Source organism: Misgurnus anguillicaudatus, chromosome 2 (assembly GCF_027580225.2).
Source record: "Misgurnus anguillicaudatus chromosome 2, ASM2758022v2, whole genome shotgun sequence".
Taxonomy (NCBI): domain Eukaryota; kingdom Metazoa; phylum Chordata; class Actinopteri; order Cypriniformes; family Cobitidae; genus Misgurnus; species Misgurnus anguillicaudatus.
This window is the reverse complement of record NC_073338.2, coordinates 50,804,511-50,819,386: the sequence shown is the minus strand read 5'-3', so window position 1 is coordinate 50,819,386 and position 14,876 is coordinate 50,804,511. Positions and strand designations below refer to the sequence as shown.

Here is a 14,876-nt window from a genome sequence, read left to right as displayed (position 1 = left end):
GTGTACAGCTAACAAGCCAGAAAGCCAAGGATACGTTTTTATAAGCTGTCGACCCCAAAAAAACAAGCGTTTAAAGACTCAAAAGTGGATATTGGCAACTTTTCATAGTACTTCTATTAGTAGAATTACGTTTCCCTCCAGTGGGCGTTCATTTTTTGTGGTCGACAGCTTATAAAAAGGTTTTTCTGGGTTTTTTAGCTTGTTAGCTGTACACCTTGTCACATGGAGTCAATGTTTTCCACCCGGTGGGCGTGGTTTTCAAATAGCATAACTGCGCTCTGTCTCTATCGGGGTAGGGGGTGTTTTTTTTTAGGTGATATCAACATTGGCTTTTAGAGATCATGAACCCCACCTTTAAGAGCTGACATAATGTATTTCTTAGGGTAGCATAAAATCGATAATAATTGATTATAAAAATGAATTTCATTATTATATAGTGGGTCTGTGACGTCACATGCTCCCACACCACTGTGCGAGCTGTGCGCTTATGAAGTCTTCTGCATACAGCACGAGACGCACGCTCATAAAATCAAGCGCTTCATTTCACACCGTGACCAGCTTGGTTAAAAGCAAGGCGAGCTGCAGCACAGGGCAGCCGGAGTCACATGGTGACAGTAAAATAATGTGATGATTAACCGGACAATGAGGCCAATTTAGTGTTTTATTCAGCTATAATAAGTGAAAAATGTAATTGAGTAGATATTATGTTTTTATTCGATTAGTCGATTGATCTAAAAATAATAATAATCATCCAATTAATCGATTATGAAAAGAATGGTTAGTTACAGCCCTAGTTTTTTCTTTCAGGCGCATAACAAAACGTCATCAGTATTTTATTGCTCTTTAAAATATCCAGACTACCTATTGAAAGGTTTTTAAATCAGAAAGAAAGCTGTGCTATTAAAATGTTTCATGGGTTTAGGAGAATAATAGTATTTTTTTTTTAAAACAGGTTTTGTGTGTTTTGGGTTGTTGGTGTATAATATATCTTACTCTCTTATACCAACTTTGATTATTTTAGTCAGACTTTGAGGACGACTGTGAGATCAGGACTCAGGTAATGTTATCTTTAAATCTTCTTTTTGAAGATGTCTCGTGACCTCACCACCATTCTGCCCATCATTGTTGATGACATCACAGGTTTTGTGATAGTGTGACATCATCATTCATCTTTAGCTCCAACAGGCGTGTGTGACATGATCACCTTTTGTTTGTTCGGCTTTGTGCTTTTGTCTTGTTCACTGATGATCAGACTGAATCTTATAATCAAGATTTACCATCATCAAAACATCTGAAGGTTCTCTAAGGTTAGTTAGTGAGATAGGAGTGAAGTAAGCAGTGCTGAAACAACTAACTCAAACTGATTGTAGCTTGTATTGAGTTTATATGATGTAACTTAAGATGAAAACAAAATTATGCTGTGTTTTTTATATTACTAGTTTAGCATCATTGCATTGAGCGTTATTCCGGCATGATCATCTGCTTTTGTACTTTAAAAAACATCACATCCCTCCATCAGTCAATTACAGATAAACATTATAACACAATGTTGTGTTTGTTTCTCTGTATAGATGTCAGAAGAGGTTAAAGCCGAAGAACCTGAGGATGTTTCAGTAAAACAGAACGGAGTGGCCGATGCTGTGAGTTCATTCAATTTATCATGTGTTTTGTGTTTTGTCAAGTTTTTTTTCTTACATTTACGCATTTGTTGGACGCTTTTATCCGAAGGGACTTACAGTGCATTACAAAGTATACAAACTATTTTTATCATTATGTGTGTTTCCTGGGTTCGAACCCATGACATTTTGCGCTGCTAATGCAATGCTCTACCACCGAGCTACATAGAAACATCAACTCATTGATTATAATTTGTCATAATGTCACAAGGCAAATCTAAAAATAATTTTTGATTGTTTAAATACTTGTTAGAAAATTTACTTTTAGCTTTTGGAAATGATGCACACAGATTATTCACCACCGAAATGTGAGAACTCAACTTCACAAGCTGAAAACATTTTGAGGCGATAATTATTTTTAAACAACACTGTGTGTGACGGCGTCTTCCCCGCAGCGTGCTTATGAAAAACCTCAGTGTTTATCTCACTGTGGGTTCACTGTTGCTAAGTCGAGAGGATTTCGAGAACAATCCTGTCTGAACATAAGATGCAGTTCAGTATTGGTTTAATCTGTCTGAAGACCATCTGAGAGGTTTATGAGATCAAAACAGGGTTGCCATGGGACATGAAATTTCTGGAATATCATGGAATTTTAAAAGGTCTTTTCCAGACATTGATATCAGGAATTTTTCTTTGTTGCTTTCAATTTTAGGTTCCATATATTAAAATGTAATGCGCTTGTTAACTTAAGGCAAACCATTTTTGGGTCCAAGCCTTCTCTGACTTCAATTTAAATGGCTGTTTATTGGCACTATTTAGTCATTTCATGAGTTTAAGCTACATTTTTATCAACTCAGTTTAGCAGTTGAGCTACAGAGTGTTGTTACTACATGTTTGCAATGTATTGGCCAAGCATCTGTATCTGTGTTTGACTTAGTGAATTTAACGTAAAAATCTTAATAATCTTATAAATATTATAAAGTTGAGATATTGAGAAACACAGAAGGTTGTTGAATGGGTTTATATATCTGCCTATAATTGGTATCAGCAGATAAGCATTTTTCACACTATCTGTATGATTATTTTGAATTAGCTCATCATGACAACAGAATCGCAGTTTGTCACTCCGCACTTCTACAATGTCATGAAATAATAATTTGAAACAAGGAGTTAAAAGTAAACATGCACCTATATATCGGCCGATAATCGGTTTTGGCTGAATAAAGCACCTTTTCAAACAATCGGACTATAGTTTAAAAACACAGATAGTCGATCCTCTGCAAAAAAATCAATGTCTTACTTAGTATTTTTGTCTTGTTTTCTAATATAAATATCAAAAAATTCTTAAATTTAAGATCCATTTACTTGGCAAGCAAGTGGCTTAAGATAATAAGTCTTGTTTTTTATTATCTTAAGCCACTTGCTTACATGTAAATGTATCTTAATTTAAGAATTTTCAGATATTTATATTAGAAAACAAGACAAAAAACTAAGTAAGACATTCATTTTTTGCAGTGTAGCCGTGGCCAATATATCATGTATCTTATCAGTGTTGGTAGATGTCTTTAAAGTAATAAATATTCGCACAGATATTTTGTATCGATGCAGTCCTATTATAAAGACACATGGCACGTGTGATATCATCCTGTAGTCAGATTTTGGGGTTTCAAAAATCCGGCTGTGCGTGTACAGTACGAATGCATTCTTCTGATTGCGGAAATTGCATCAAGCGCACGGCATACACGTAAATAATGCACTATACTTTGGCCTTTAGGCCACTAAACAAACAATTCTGGAAGAGACTCTTCATGGTGTTTTGATGGGCAACCCACAACTACGGTGTTGTACTGTAAACAGGCAGGTGGTTTTACTTCATAACAAACTGTGTGACAGTGATCCTCTTCTGTCCCAGACTGTAGTTAAGTTACAGGAGGAGGTTTGTGATGAGACAAGAGTCATGGAGGGGATACAGACAGAAGACACTGTGAAAGAGGAGCAGTCGTCTGCTTCTGAGCATCAGGAGGAGCAGGATTTGACTCCTGAAGTGAAGGAGCCTTTATTAGAGACCTCTGAGAGAAAGAAAATATGTGTGGAAAAGACGCAGTATAGAGTCGATAGAGTTTCGTCACCTTTTCATGATGGAAAAGAGAAATATCTGATCGCTCTGAATGAGGCCATTGCATTGGGCCGACTCTCTGCTTACGCTTCCAGTGTCAAACCAGAAAGGTTGCAAAAACAAAGTGCCATTTTAGAAAGCTGTGTTGAAGCTACATTAGTAGAAGACGAGGTGTGGACGACACCTGTTGAACCTAAACATTCTCTTATACAAACACCTGTATGTCATAATGAAGAGAAACAAGTGAAGTACCATCAAGATGATGATGATGATGATGTGCAAATAGATGAAGATACAGTCCAGATTTGGGATCAGTTGAGTGTTATAGTTGAAGAAGAAATGAAGGAAACTGAAACAGAGACTTTGTCGGGTGTTTATGTTAAAGACGGAGATGATTTAACAGATGTCAGAAGAGAGGAGATCTCTGAAAAAACACATGAGATGAATACAGAGCTCAGAGACGATCAGAAGTGCAGTTATTCTCAACATTTGATCTTTATTGAGGATGAACTATCAGAGGCCTGTAGGTTGAATACCCAAGTTGTTATAAAGTCTTTATCTGAAATGAATAAAGTGACCAAAGAACCTCAAGAGGACACTTTGTACTGTAAAGATGACGCTGTTGCTCCACCTGACCGTCCGCTGATGGAAACTGCTGGAAACTATGAGCTCTGTTCTGAAGCAAACCAAGACACGCATGTAGATGTAGATGCATCTTCACATGAAATCAAGGAAGTGCAGAGATCTTGTGTATCTACCGTACCTCACTGTGAGGTAACACACGCTGTGCGTTCAGGGTCTTCTGTAACCTCACCGTGTGTTTCTGCATCCCACGCCAACTCAATGCAATAAAAGACTTTCATGCAGCGAGTATTGATTACACAATGAGTGCATGATCACACACGCTCACTATTACAACACACTGTAATGTGCATGAACCTATTTGCACATGTGACAGAATTTAGTCGAAAGCGTTGTTTTCATTGTTTGAGGAAGTTTGCACCCCAAACAAGCGAGTTTTGATTGAATGACAATTAAAAAAATATGTTTATGATGTGTCACAAGATTTCTTGTCATGTTTTGTTTTTCCTGTCCACATGATTGCACAGATGTAGAAAGCAGTAAATTTAGACACAGGCAGAGTCACATATGTGCATCATGCATGTAATGTGTGTTGCATGTATTGTGTGTAATTATTTAAATGTATGTTATGATCAGCTCTGATTTAGTCCAGAACTATAGACCAGAGGATTTTAACTCCTTCCTTAAAGGAATAGTCCATTTTCTTAAAAGAAAAATCCAGATAATTTACTCACCACCATGTCATCCAAAATGTTGATGTCTTTCTTTCTTTGTTCAGTCGAGAAGAAATTCAGTTTTTTGAGATTTTTCTCATTTTAATGGACTTTAATAGACACCAACAATTAACACGTAACTAAACACGTAACAGTTTTTTTCAACGGAGTTTCAAAGGACTATAAACGATCCCAAACGAGGCATAAGGGTCTTATCTAGTGAAACGATTGTCATTTTTGACAAGAAAAATAACAAATATACACTTTTAAAGCGCAACTTCTCGTCTAGATCTGGTCGTGATGCGTCAGCGTGACCCCACGCAATACGTCATAACGTCAAGAGGTCACAGAAGACGAACGCAAAACTCCGCCCCAGTGTTTACAAGTGTTGAGAAAGAGGACCGTTCCTACGTTGTTGTATGTCAACTGATACTAATGAATGTCTTTGTGGCAGTTTATTGTTTACAATGGTCCGCAAATGTGCGTTTTATATATGTAACACGTGACCTCCCTACGTCACTAGGCATTTACGTTAGGTCGCGCTGGACCGGACCTAGACGAAAAGTTGTGCTTTAAAAGAGCATATTTTTTATTTTTATAGTCAATCTTTTTGCTAGATAAGACCCTTATGCATCGTTTGGGATCGTTTATAGTCCTTTAAAATTCCGTTGAAAAAAACTGTTACGTGTTGAGTTAAGTGTTAATTGTTGGTGTCTGTTATGGTCAATTAAAATGCGAAAAATCCTGAAAAGTTTTCGTCAAAAAACATGATGTCTTCTAGGCTGATAACGTAAAGACATCAACATTTTTGGTTGACATGGTGGTGAGTAAATTATCTGAATTTTTCTTTCAAGAAAATGGAATATTCCTTTAAGGCCAACATTTCTTGAAATAAGTATTTTTATAAAAAAAAAAAAAAACTTTCAAGCCATCCTTGATGTACATGATTATCTAACACAATCTGAGTTATATTAGAAAATGTCCTGGCTGTTCCAATCTTTATAATGGTAGTAAATGGTGCTTCTGACTGACGAGCGTTCACGAGAGAGTGCGTTTTCAGCATATGACGTAGCGAACAAGTGCCGTAGTGACGAACGCGTAAAAATCCCTGTTTTAGATTTCTGTTTCCTGACTGCCGTTTTGTTTTGCTCTGTTTGTCACTACGCCCAACTGTGCCTCATACGCTACGTTCCACATCAAACGGGCGTCAGTTGTTACCGGAAGCTAGTTATTTTAGTTTGTAACCTTTTATTTAACCCATTTGAGCAGTGTGGATTACTTCTGTGAAGGATAGATGGACTCTTTTGGGCTTTAGATCAGAAGCACCATTTACTACCATTATAAAGCTTGGAGCAGCCAGGACATTTTCTAATATAACTCCCAAAGATAATCCTAAACATCTCGGATGGCTTAATTGAGTAATTTTTATTTTTGGCTGAACTATCCCTTTAAGAACTAATTGTTATAAGATTAGTTGCATACTTGATCATTTGTATTCAGCAGTGTTATTTCCCTGCTGTCCCTGACCTGTTTTAGATATGTAAGGAATAATTGACAACAGGCCATTGAATTATAAGAAAATAATGCACACCTAAGGTGCAAGGTTACACTGCGGATGTGCATTATTTTAAAATAATTCAATGGCCCATCGTCAATTATTCCTCTTATACCACGGTTACCAAAAACATTACTCTTTTTAAGACATTTGACAAAAAAAGGTGTGCGGTTATCAGAAATTAATGCATACCCACAGGACATTTCTCAGCCAATCAGAATACAGCATTCAACAGACCTGTGGTATAACATCATATAACCTTGTATAGAGATATGTGTTGGTTTAGTGATGTCTTGTAGATTATTAAACTATTTTTCATGTTTGTGAATCTGCAGATAGAGGAACCCGTGCAGGATGAGAATGTTAAATCTGTTCCTGTGGTTCACACTGAAACCAAAACCATCACATACGAATCATCAGAGGTAACAAAACACATCCTCACAGATTTAAAATGTGTTTAAATATTTAACCTACGGTAAAGCACCTCATGTGTTTGTGTGAAGGCCGATGCCAACGGAGACTCAGATCCAGGAGTCCTCATGAGCGCTCAGACCATAACATCAGAAAACAACAACACGACCACAACCACACACATCACTAAGGTCAGTGAGGTCACATCTCTGCTGTTCTCCTGTCAGTTATTAAAATCAACCTCAGTCGTGTGTTTTGGGTTTTACCACAATAATGTGTGCTACTATTGTGAACTTTAACTCGGATACAGGTTTGTGTTCGTCTCTTGTTTGATGGTGTAATATCTTGGCCAGGCTGATATATCTGATATATGCATGTCTCATTATTAGACTTTTACTTGGTGGCACTACCAGATTTACCAACAACCTTGGAAAACGTTACTATCCATTTATATGTTTACAGTGATCATTGAGTAAAAGTATGAGGTGAAATAACTTCAACTTTTTTATTTGTAGTAGTCATTCAAGCCACAATATGGAGGATTTTTCAAATAAAATATAAAAAAAAACACATTTGCACAGTGTGATATATTTAATGCAGGTGCCGTAGAATGTAAAACTGTATTTATTTAGGCAATTCGAGCTCTGTACATGGTAGAACCTCAAACACGATTGTTTCCCCCTTCTTATGTAAACACCATTCATAAGACAGCTGGAAAACTGACCAATCTCAACATAACATCAACTGTGAGGTTACAGTCGAAATGTACGCCACAACATTAAATTAATTACAATGTTACAATGCTAAAAAACATAGTTGTGACTAGTGTTGGGGAAAGTTTCTTTTAAAAGTAATGCATTGCAATATTAAGTTACTACCCAAAAAAAGTAACTAATTGCATTACTTAGTTACTTTTCATGAAAAGTAATGCTTACGTTACTTTAAAGTTACTTTTGTGTACTTTTTCTTACATGGCTGATGCTTGAACTCTTTTAGGCCTTGCAGGTGTTTTTATATGACTGATAAGGTCTGCATTCAGAAATTGCATATTTCATCACAAAAATGTGTACATTTTATAAAGTTATGTGTTACTTTACTCGTTACTTCAGAAAAGCAATATCATTACATAATGCACGTTACTTGTAATGTGTTACCCCCAACAATGGTTGTGACTGCTTAGTTAGCATAACATGCTAGTTACTGCTATATGCTAACGTTTAGGCTGAAGGTCTACTATTGACGTTACAGTTACATTTGCAGGTCCATACTGAAAAAAAAATCACAATCTTACCACTCAGAAGCGTTCATTAACAATCTGCAAACAATTGGCTATTCCTCAAAATCTGCATCTTCATCTGCTACAGACTTAAACATAAGATCTGTTTACACACACACAGAGCTACTGAAGGAGCTGCTCTAAAAAACAGCCAATCAGAGCAGAGATCAACATTATTATTCATGACCCTTTCCAATAAGGTAATATAGACCATTTCATTCTAAAGGCAAATCCTAGGGTTGTAAATGGACATGGTCTCTGGATAATATTTACACTTAATAAACCCACAAACTTTATATGTAGATATCAGAGAACAATTTAACAGATTATTACAATGCTTTCTTTAGCACCTTTAAGGATAGCTCGTACCCCGTCTCCCTTGTAATTGTCACCCTTTTAGTGACTTAATATCCGCGAAGTTGCTGTTACATAGCATCTAACACGCAGCTGTTGTGTCTTGCATCTAATTCATTACGATGGCATAAAATAATGTAATCAAACATACAGGTAAAAAACACCTCATCCATATACATGATTAGGAAATTTCATACATCTGTGGATGGTGAAATCAACATCGTTGCACTCTCCTTCATAACGTCATTAAGCTTTACCTTTGTCGTTGTGTAATACTGACCTCTAGTGGTGAAAATCTTCCATATTGTGGCTTTAAATTAAGTCTCGCTGGTAGATATTGCTGGAGCATTTTAAACAATGATTATAAAATGGTTAGTTTCAGTCCTTGATTCTGATTGGTCAATATTTGTGGTTTATTTATGATAAAGCACATCTATGACCACTGCACAGCACCCTTGCCAAACATATGCAAAACATTTGGGTACTGTTCACGGTCAAAAGGAAAAAAAAGACTTTTGATGATTTAAATTCATGACCGTTGCATTGATAATTTTTTTGCTTTAATATTTGTATTGTGTGGTAACCGCTTTATAAAAGCAATAAGGTACTCGAGGCTATGAAGGGGTTGCATTGACTCCACTTCACGTTGTGCTTATCAGTACCCTTCAGCCGTGATTTATTCACGATACAGCACAGCCTCGAGTATCTTATTGTTTACTTTCAATACAGTGTAAACAAAATATGGATGTGAGCGATTCTTACATATTGTGTCTCTGATCTTCTCTCCGTCTGTCAGACGGTAAAGGATGGGATTTCAGAAACGCGCATTGAAAAGAGAATTGTTATCACAGGGGACGCAGACATGGACCATGATCAGGTAAAATTACTAACAGGTTAGCTGAAAATAAACTGGGTAGTTATCCATCAAACCCCTTTTCAGAGACACAGGGAAAGATGTAAATATCCGGCTGTTCTGTGTTTTGTCGAGCTGTTTTGTACATTGAATTGCAGTTTGATGAAGATAAAGGCGCTCTGATTTAAAAGCACAGAGAGTCATCATACTGTAGTTTAGCATCTGGTGCTGACAGTTATCATCTTGTATCGAGCAGAAAACAGCACAGCAGGTGCGAGATGATGATAAAAAGGGAAGCGGTTGTTTATACAGAGCAGAAATTAAACAACAGATGAAATACAACAATGAAACTCGTGTGCTGAATGGATTGCTGATGTGTGAACGGCACTGATACTGCAATATCACAATCAAACAAATAATACATTGACTTATAAACATCGATTTAATGATTTACTCATGTCTTGATTCAGCAAACACTAATACATTGCAATTAATTCAATGAATGAATCATTTTCCATTGATCAACAACCCCAAATTTCTGAAAAAAAGCTGCTTGTTTATAATAGACTCTGATGTTATAAAGCTCTGTTATGAACTAATCAAATCATCATTCAGCGTATTTACATGTGGTTACTTTATATATACTTTGTTATTCGTCATCACAAAATGTTACAGGCCATAACAATTTCATATTTTCTGTAAAAGTGTTTAATATAGCTGAAAATCATGATTTTCGGTGTCAACTCTGTTACTGTCATCTCCGCTACCAAGGTCGAGTTAAAGGAATATTCCATTTTCTTAAAAGAGAAATCCAGATGGTTTGCTCGCCACCATGTCGTCCAGGGTGTTGATGTCTTTCTTTGTTCAGTCCAGAGGAGGTTGTGTTTTTTGGGGAGGGCATTGCTGGATTTTTCTCATTTTAATGGACTTTAATGGACACCAACGATTGACACTTGGCTCGGCACTTGGCCGTTTTTTTCAACGGAGTTTCAGGTGACTGTAGATGATCCCAGGCGAGGCGTAAGGGTCTTGTCTAGCCAAACGATTGTCATTTTTGACAAGAAAAATGGAAAATGTGTACTTTTAAACCACAACTTTTCGTCTAGATCCGGTCCAGCGCGACCTAACGTAAATGCGTAGTGACGTAGGGAGGTCACGTGTTACATATATAAAACGCACATTTGCTGACCATTTTAAACAATAAACTGACACAAAGACATTAATTGGTATCAGTTGGCATACAACAATGTAGGAACGTTCCTCTTTCTCAACACTTGTAAACACTGGGGCGGAGTTTCGCGTTCGTCGTCTGTGACCTCTTGACGTCATGACGTATTGCGTGGGGTCAGATGGCGCATCACGACCGGATCTACATGACGAGACGTTGTGCTTTAGAGGTGTATATTTGTTGTTTTTCTTGTCAAAAATGACAATCGTTTCGCTGGATGGGACCCTGGTGCCTCGTTTGGGACCGTTTATGGTCCTTTGGAACTCCGTTGAAGAAGGCTGTTGAGTGTTGAGTTGAGTATTGGATGTTGGGCTCTACTAAAGTCCATTAAAATGAGAAAAATCCTGCAATGTTTTCCCCAAAAAACACAATCTCCTCTCGACTGAACAAAGAAAGACATCAACATTTTGGATGACATGGTGGTGACTAGATTATCTGAATTTTTCTTTTAAGAAAATGGACTAATCCTTTAAGAGATGTTTACTGTATGGATAATAACAATTAAAAATAGAGTTTAAAAAATAGTTTTATATTATAAATATCGATGTTCACACCACAACTATAACGGTAAAGATACATGGAATGATATCATTGGGATCACTTTTTCAAGTAATGAACGATAAACCATTGACAGCCAATCAAATCTATTCGAATTTAAAGTGCTTGCGTATTTAACTTTTCCCACCAACATTTTTTTTTAAAGTTGCCAGCGCTAGCCTTTTTATGGTTTTTACAAAAGTTTAATGCCTTCCAGAAAATTTTTCTTTAAAAATATTAACATACAATATATCTGCTTTCAAAAAAAAAAGTTTCATCTTATCTTCATTTGTTCTCTTTTATCTCCTCTCAAATATGGGTAGGTTGGGTAAAATTCCAAAGTTTTATCAAAAAGCTGAAATAATTGTATTTTTGCTAGAGATCAGATTCAATACGATGATCAAAACAAAGAGAGTTTTACTGTTTTTAGATCAGTGGATGCTTCTGTGTTTTATAAGTTGGGTAAGAGCGACACCTAGTGGATAATAGCGGAAATATAGATTGTTGTAAAAACTAGTCAATGGCAGAGAAAGAGTTAAAAGACAAACATAATGTTTTTTATTCTACTACATTGAATACACCAATAGATAAGATGATAGATTACACAATGCACAATTTAGATACACGAAACACAACGTGCTGAGGACATCTGCTGATTATAGCCGTTTTAAATGCAACAAGAACAGCATTTATACTTTCAGTGACATGTAAATTGCAAAATTTTTAAACAAATGATATCTATAATATTAGTTAATACAATTATAAGTAAATAAATTGTGTGAGTACTGCGGCACGCAAGCGAATTAACAAAGATGTCTTCAAGTGGTGTGTGTGGATGGTAATATAGTTTCATTACACTTAACGTTATGGTTTTGCTGAAATATGAACATAGTTTGACAATAACAAAATTGAGACTATTTCAGACAACATGAAATCATGATTTTTAGCTATATAAGAGAGTTTGCACAGAAAATAATATTTTGTTATGGCCTGTAATTTCTCTAAACCAATAAAAATATAACCATTTGAAAAAAGCTGATAAAAATGAATGTGCTTTCAATGATATAATCACCCATATATGCATTTATATACATTTAATGCATGCAATGATTTCATTGATATCTGTATAGTATTTAAATTGATGACTAATCATTTTAATATGTCTTATAATAATAGATGGGTGACATATTTTAATGTCTGATTGATTTGTTGATTTCTTCTTTTTCTGGCTTGATTGTGTGCAATGGTTGCGTCCTCTGTCTCCACCTTCTGGTGGTTTGTGGCTTTGCGTCTCAGGTTCTGGCTCAGGCTATTAAAGACGCTAAACAGCAGCACCCTGACATGTCTGTGACTAAAGTAGTGGTGCATAAAGAGACTGAGCTCTCGACTGAAGGTGACGCGTGAAGCGCAGGTAAGCGTGTTCCTGATGTCACGCTCTCATTCGCTCTGCATGCACTGCCTTTCATTTCTGTGCTTGTGACACAACCTGCATGACTCTGTTTCTGTTGTGGGTCATTTTAGTAAAAAGACGAGAGCATGATTGAGCTCTGAGAGTCTGTGGACGCTATTTAAACTGCTTTTTGAGACTGCTTCAGAAGGTCAGTCAGCTGTTTAGGGTTATGTTTATATATTCAGTCTGTATTCATCATTTCTGTATTATAGTTCTGCATTTTAAAATGAGGTTTTATTTCAGTATCATTTTCAAACTTCCCACAAATTTCTGTTTGGTTTTAGTTTGATGCATTCTTGATTTTGTTTTGGTTTAGTTTTGGTTATGTGAGCACATTCCTTATATATTTCAGTTGACAAAGTTAGGTTTTAAGTATGTATACAAGTATGTATTTGTTTGTGGGGGTTCAAGTTCAGCGCAAACAGACTACATTTACATTTATACATTTGGCAGATGCATTTATCCAAAGCAACTATCAGTGCATTACAAGGTTATATTCAAACTTGAAACCTTTTTCACTGCTAATGCAATGATCTGCCACTGAGCTACATAGGAGCTGTTATGGAGGCCCATTTCTGCCGCGTGGGAAAGGGGATCAGGCTCTGGTAAATCATAATTATGACTTTAAAAGTCTCATAATTTCGACTTTAGATGATAATTGAAAATATGACTTTTAAGGTCATAATTATGAGATAGAAAGTCTAACTTTAAATGTCAAATTCTTTCTGTGTTTTTGAAGCATTAATTTTGTTTCAAGTGTGCAATATAACATGTATTCAGGTTTCACATGTAAAAAAAACCATGAGCTGATGTCTTCTAGGGCTGGGCAAAAAACTTTTTTTTTCTATTTATTTATTTATTGTTACGTGGTCAATTCAAAATCGATTCTCAAAGGCCACAAATCGTTGTTTTTTTTATGAAATAACCTGAACCTGTTTCATGCTACTGTTCCAAATTTTTTCAGATTACATTTTTATCTTGCAACAAAATTGTATTGTATTTAACATAATTGTATGCATTTGAAAATTAGAGATGGGTTTGGTTTTAATGTACCCAAGTGTACCTAATCAAAAAGAGTTTAATATACAGGTTTGTGGCCCTTAATATCTTTTTATTAATTACCCACTTGTAAACTTATGTTAACTTTTTAGAAATATAGTATTTGTATTAAATCTATATTCGTTGAGTTGAATCAAGCATAAAAATTGAACCGAGAATCGGAATAGAGCCAAGAATCGAATCGATTTGATAGCTTGTGAATCGAAATCGAATCGATCTGGAACATCTGAATCGATACCCAGCTCTAATGTCTTTCTTGTTCTATGAAGGCTTTGAAAGGGGAATTCTGTTGAAGAAAATATATCGCCTGGCAGTAAACTTAGAGCATAAATAATACCTGCAAAATGAAAAAAGCTCAATTAACAACAGTACACACTAACTAAAGTTTGAAAAGTCATCATTTCAATTTTTATGTCATAATTATGATTTACCAGAGCCTGATTTTTTTCTTATGTGGCGGAATAGGGCTTCCATAATATAGACAATCTTCATAATGATCTAATGTATGTGTTTTGCATTGGATGTATTATGATTGATGTGTTTCTTCAGTTTTCTGTTAAATCTTATGAGGACTCTTTGTTCCAGGGATGTGATCGTTTTGTTTCTCAGTTGTCCAAAAGTCGTAATTTTTTTTTGTAGAAATTGGTAGCAATGGTGGTTGACAGGCACAGTTTTTCTCTTAAATTTTCAGTTTTATGAATATTACCCAGATTTGTACGCAGAATCCCTTTCAGCTTGGGCCTGTGACCTATTCTTTCATGTTATGTGGGGTTCATGTGTGGATTGGAGCTTTTTGTCGATGTCATTTCCTGTCAGTGCTTGTGATGCATGATGGGTAATAAAATGGGACTCAAGGATGTGTCGAGAACTTCTGTGTATTTTTGTATTTATGGGGGCCATAAATAATGGTGGCCATAATTGGTATACCATGAAAACATTATATATCATCATATAATTATTTATGATTCTGGACCACAAAACCAGTCACAAGGGTCAATTTGTATTTATTTAGATGAAAAAGTAAGCTTGGTTTATTATGGTTTGTTAGGATTGGACAATATTTATCCAAGATACAACTATATGAAAATCTAAAATCTGAGGGTGCAAAAAATCGAAATAATAAGAA

The 14,876-nt window shown here is 35.8% G+C and overlaps 1 protein-coding gene across 1 annotated transcript in view; it reads left to right on the top strand.

Moving 5' to 3' along the window:
* The window catches only part of LOC129443212 (band 4.1-like protein 3), a 39,116-nt gene that overhangs the window by 22,607 nt on the left and 1,633 nt on the right, over window positions 1-14,876 (top strand). The window contains exons 16-23 of the mRNA XM_073858432.1: window positions 1,022-1,057; window positions 1,572-1,640; window positions 3,529-4,577; window positions 6,564-6,567; window positions 6,918-7,004; window positions 7,086-7,184; window positions 9,420-9,500; window positions 12,538-12,652. Of these exons, the coding sequence (XP_073714533.1) occupies window positions 1,022-1,057; window positions 1,572-1,640; window positions 3,529-4,577; window positions 6,564-6,567; window positions 6,918-7,004; window positions 7,086-7,184; window positions 9,420-9,500; window positions 12,538-12,645 (1,533 nt within the window). The 3' untranslated portion in view covers window positions 12,646-12,652. The remainder of the gene's footprint in view (window positions 1-1,021; window positions 1,058-1,571; window positions 1,641-3,528; window positions 4,578-6,563; window positions 6,568-6,917; window positions 7,005-7,085; window positions 7,185-9,419; window positions 9,501-12,537; window positions 12,653-14,876) is intronic.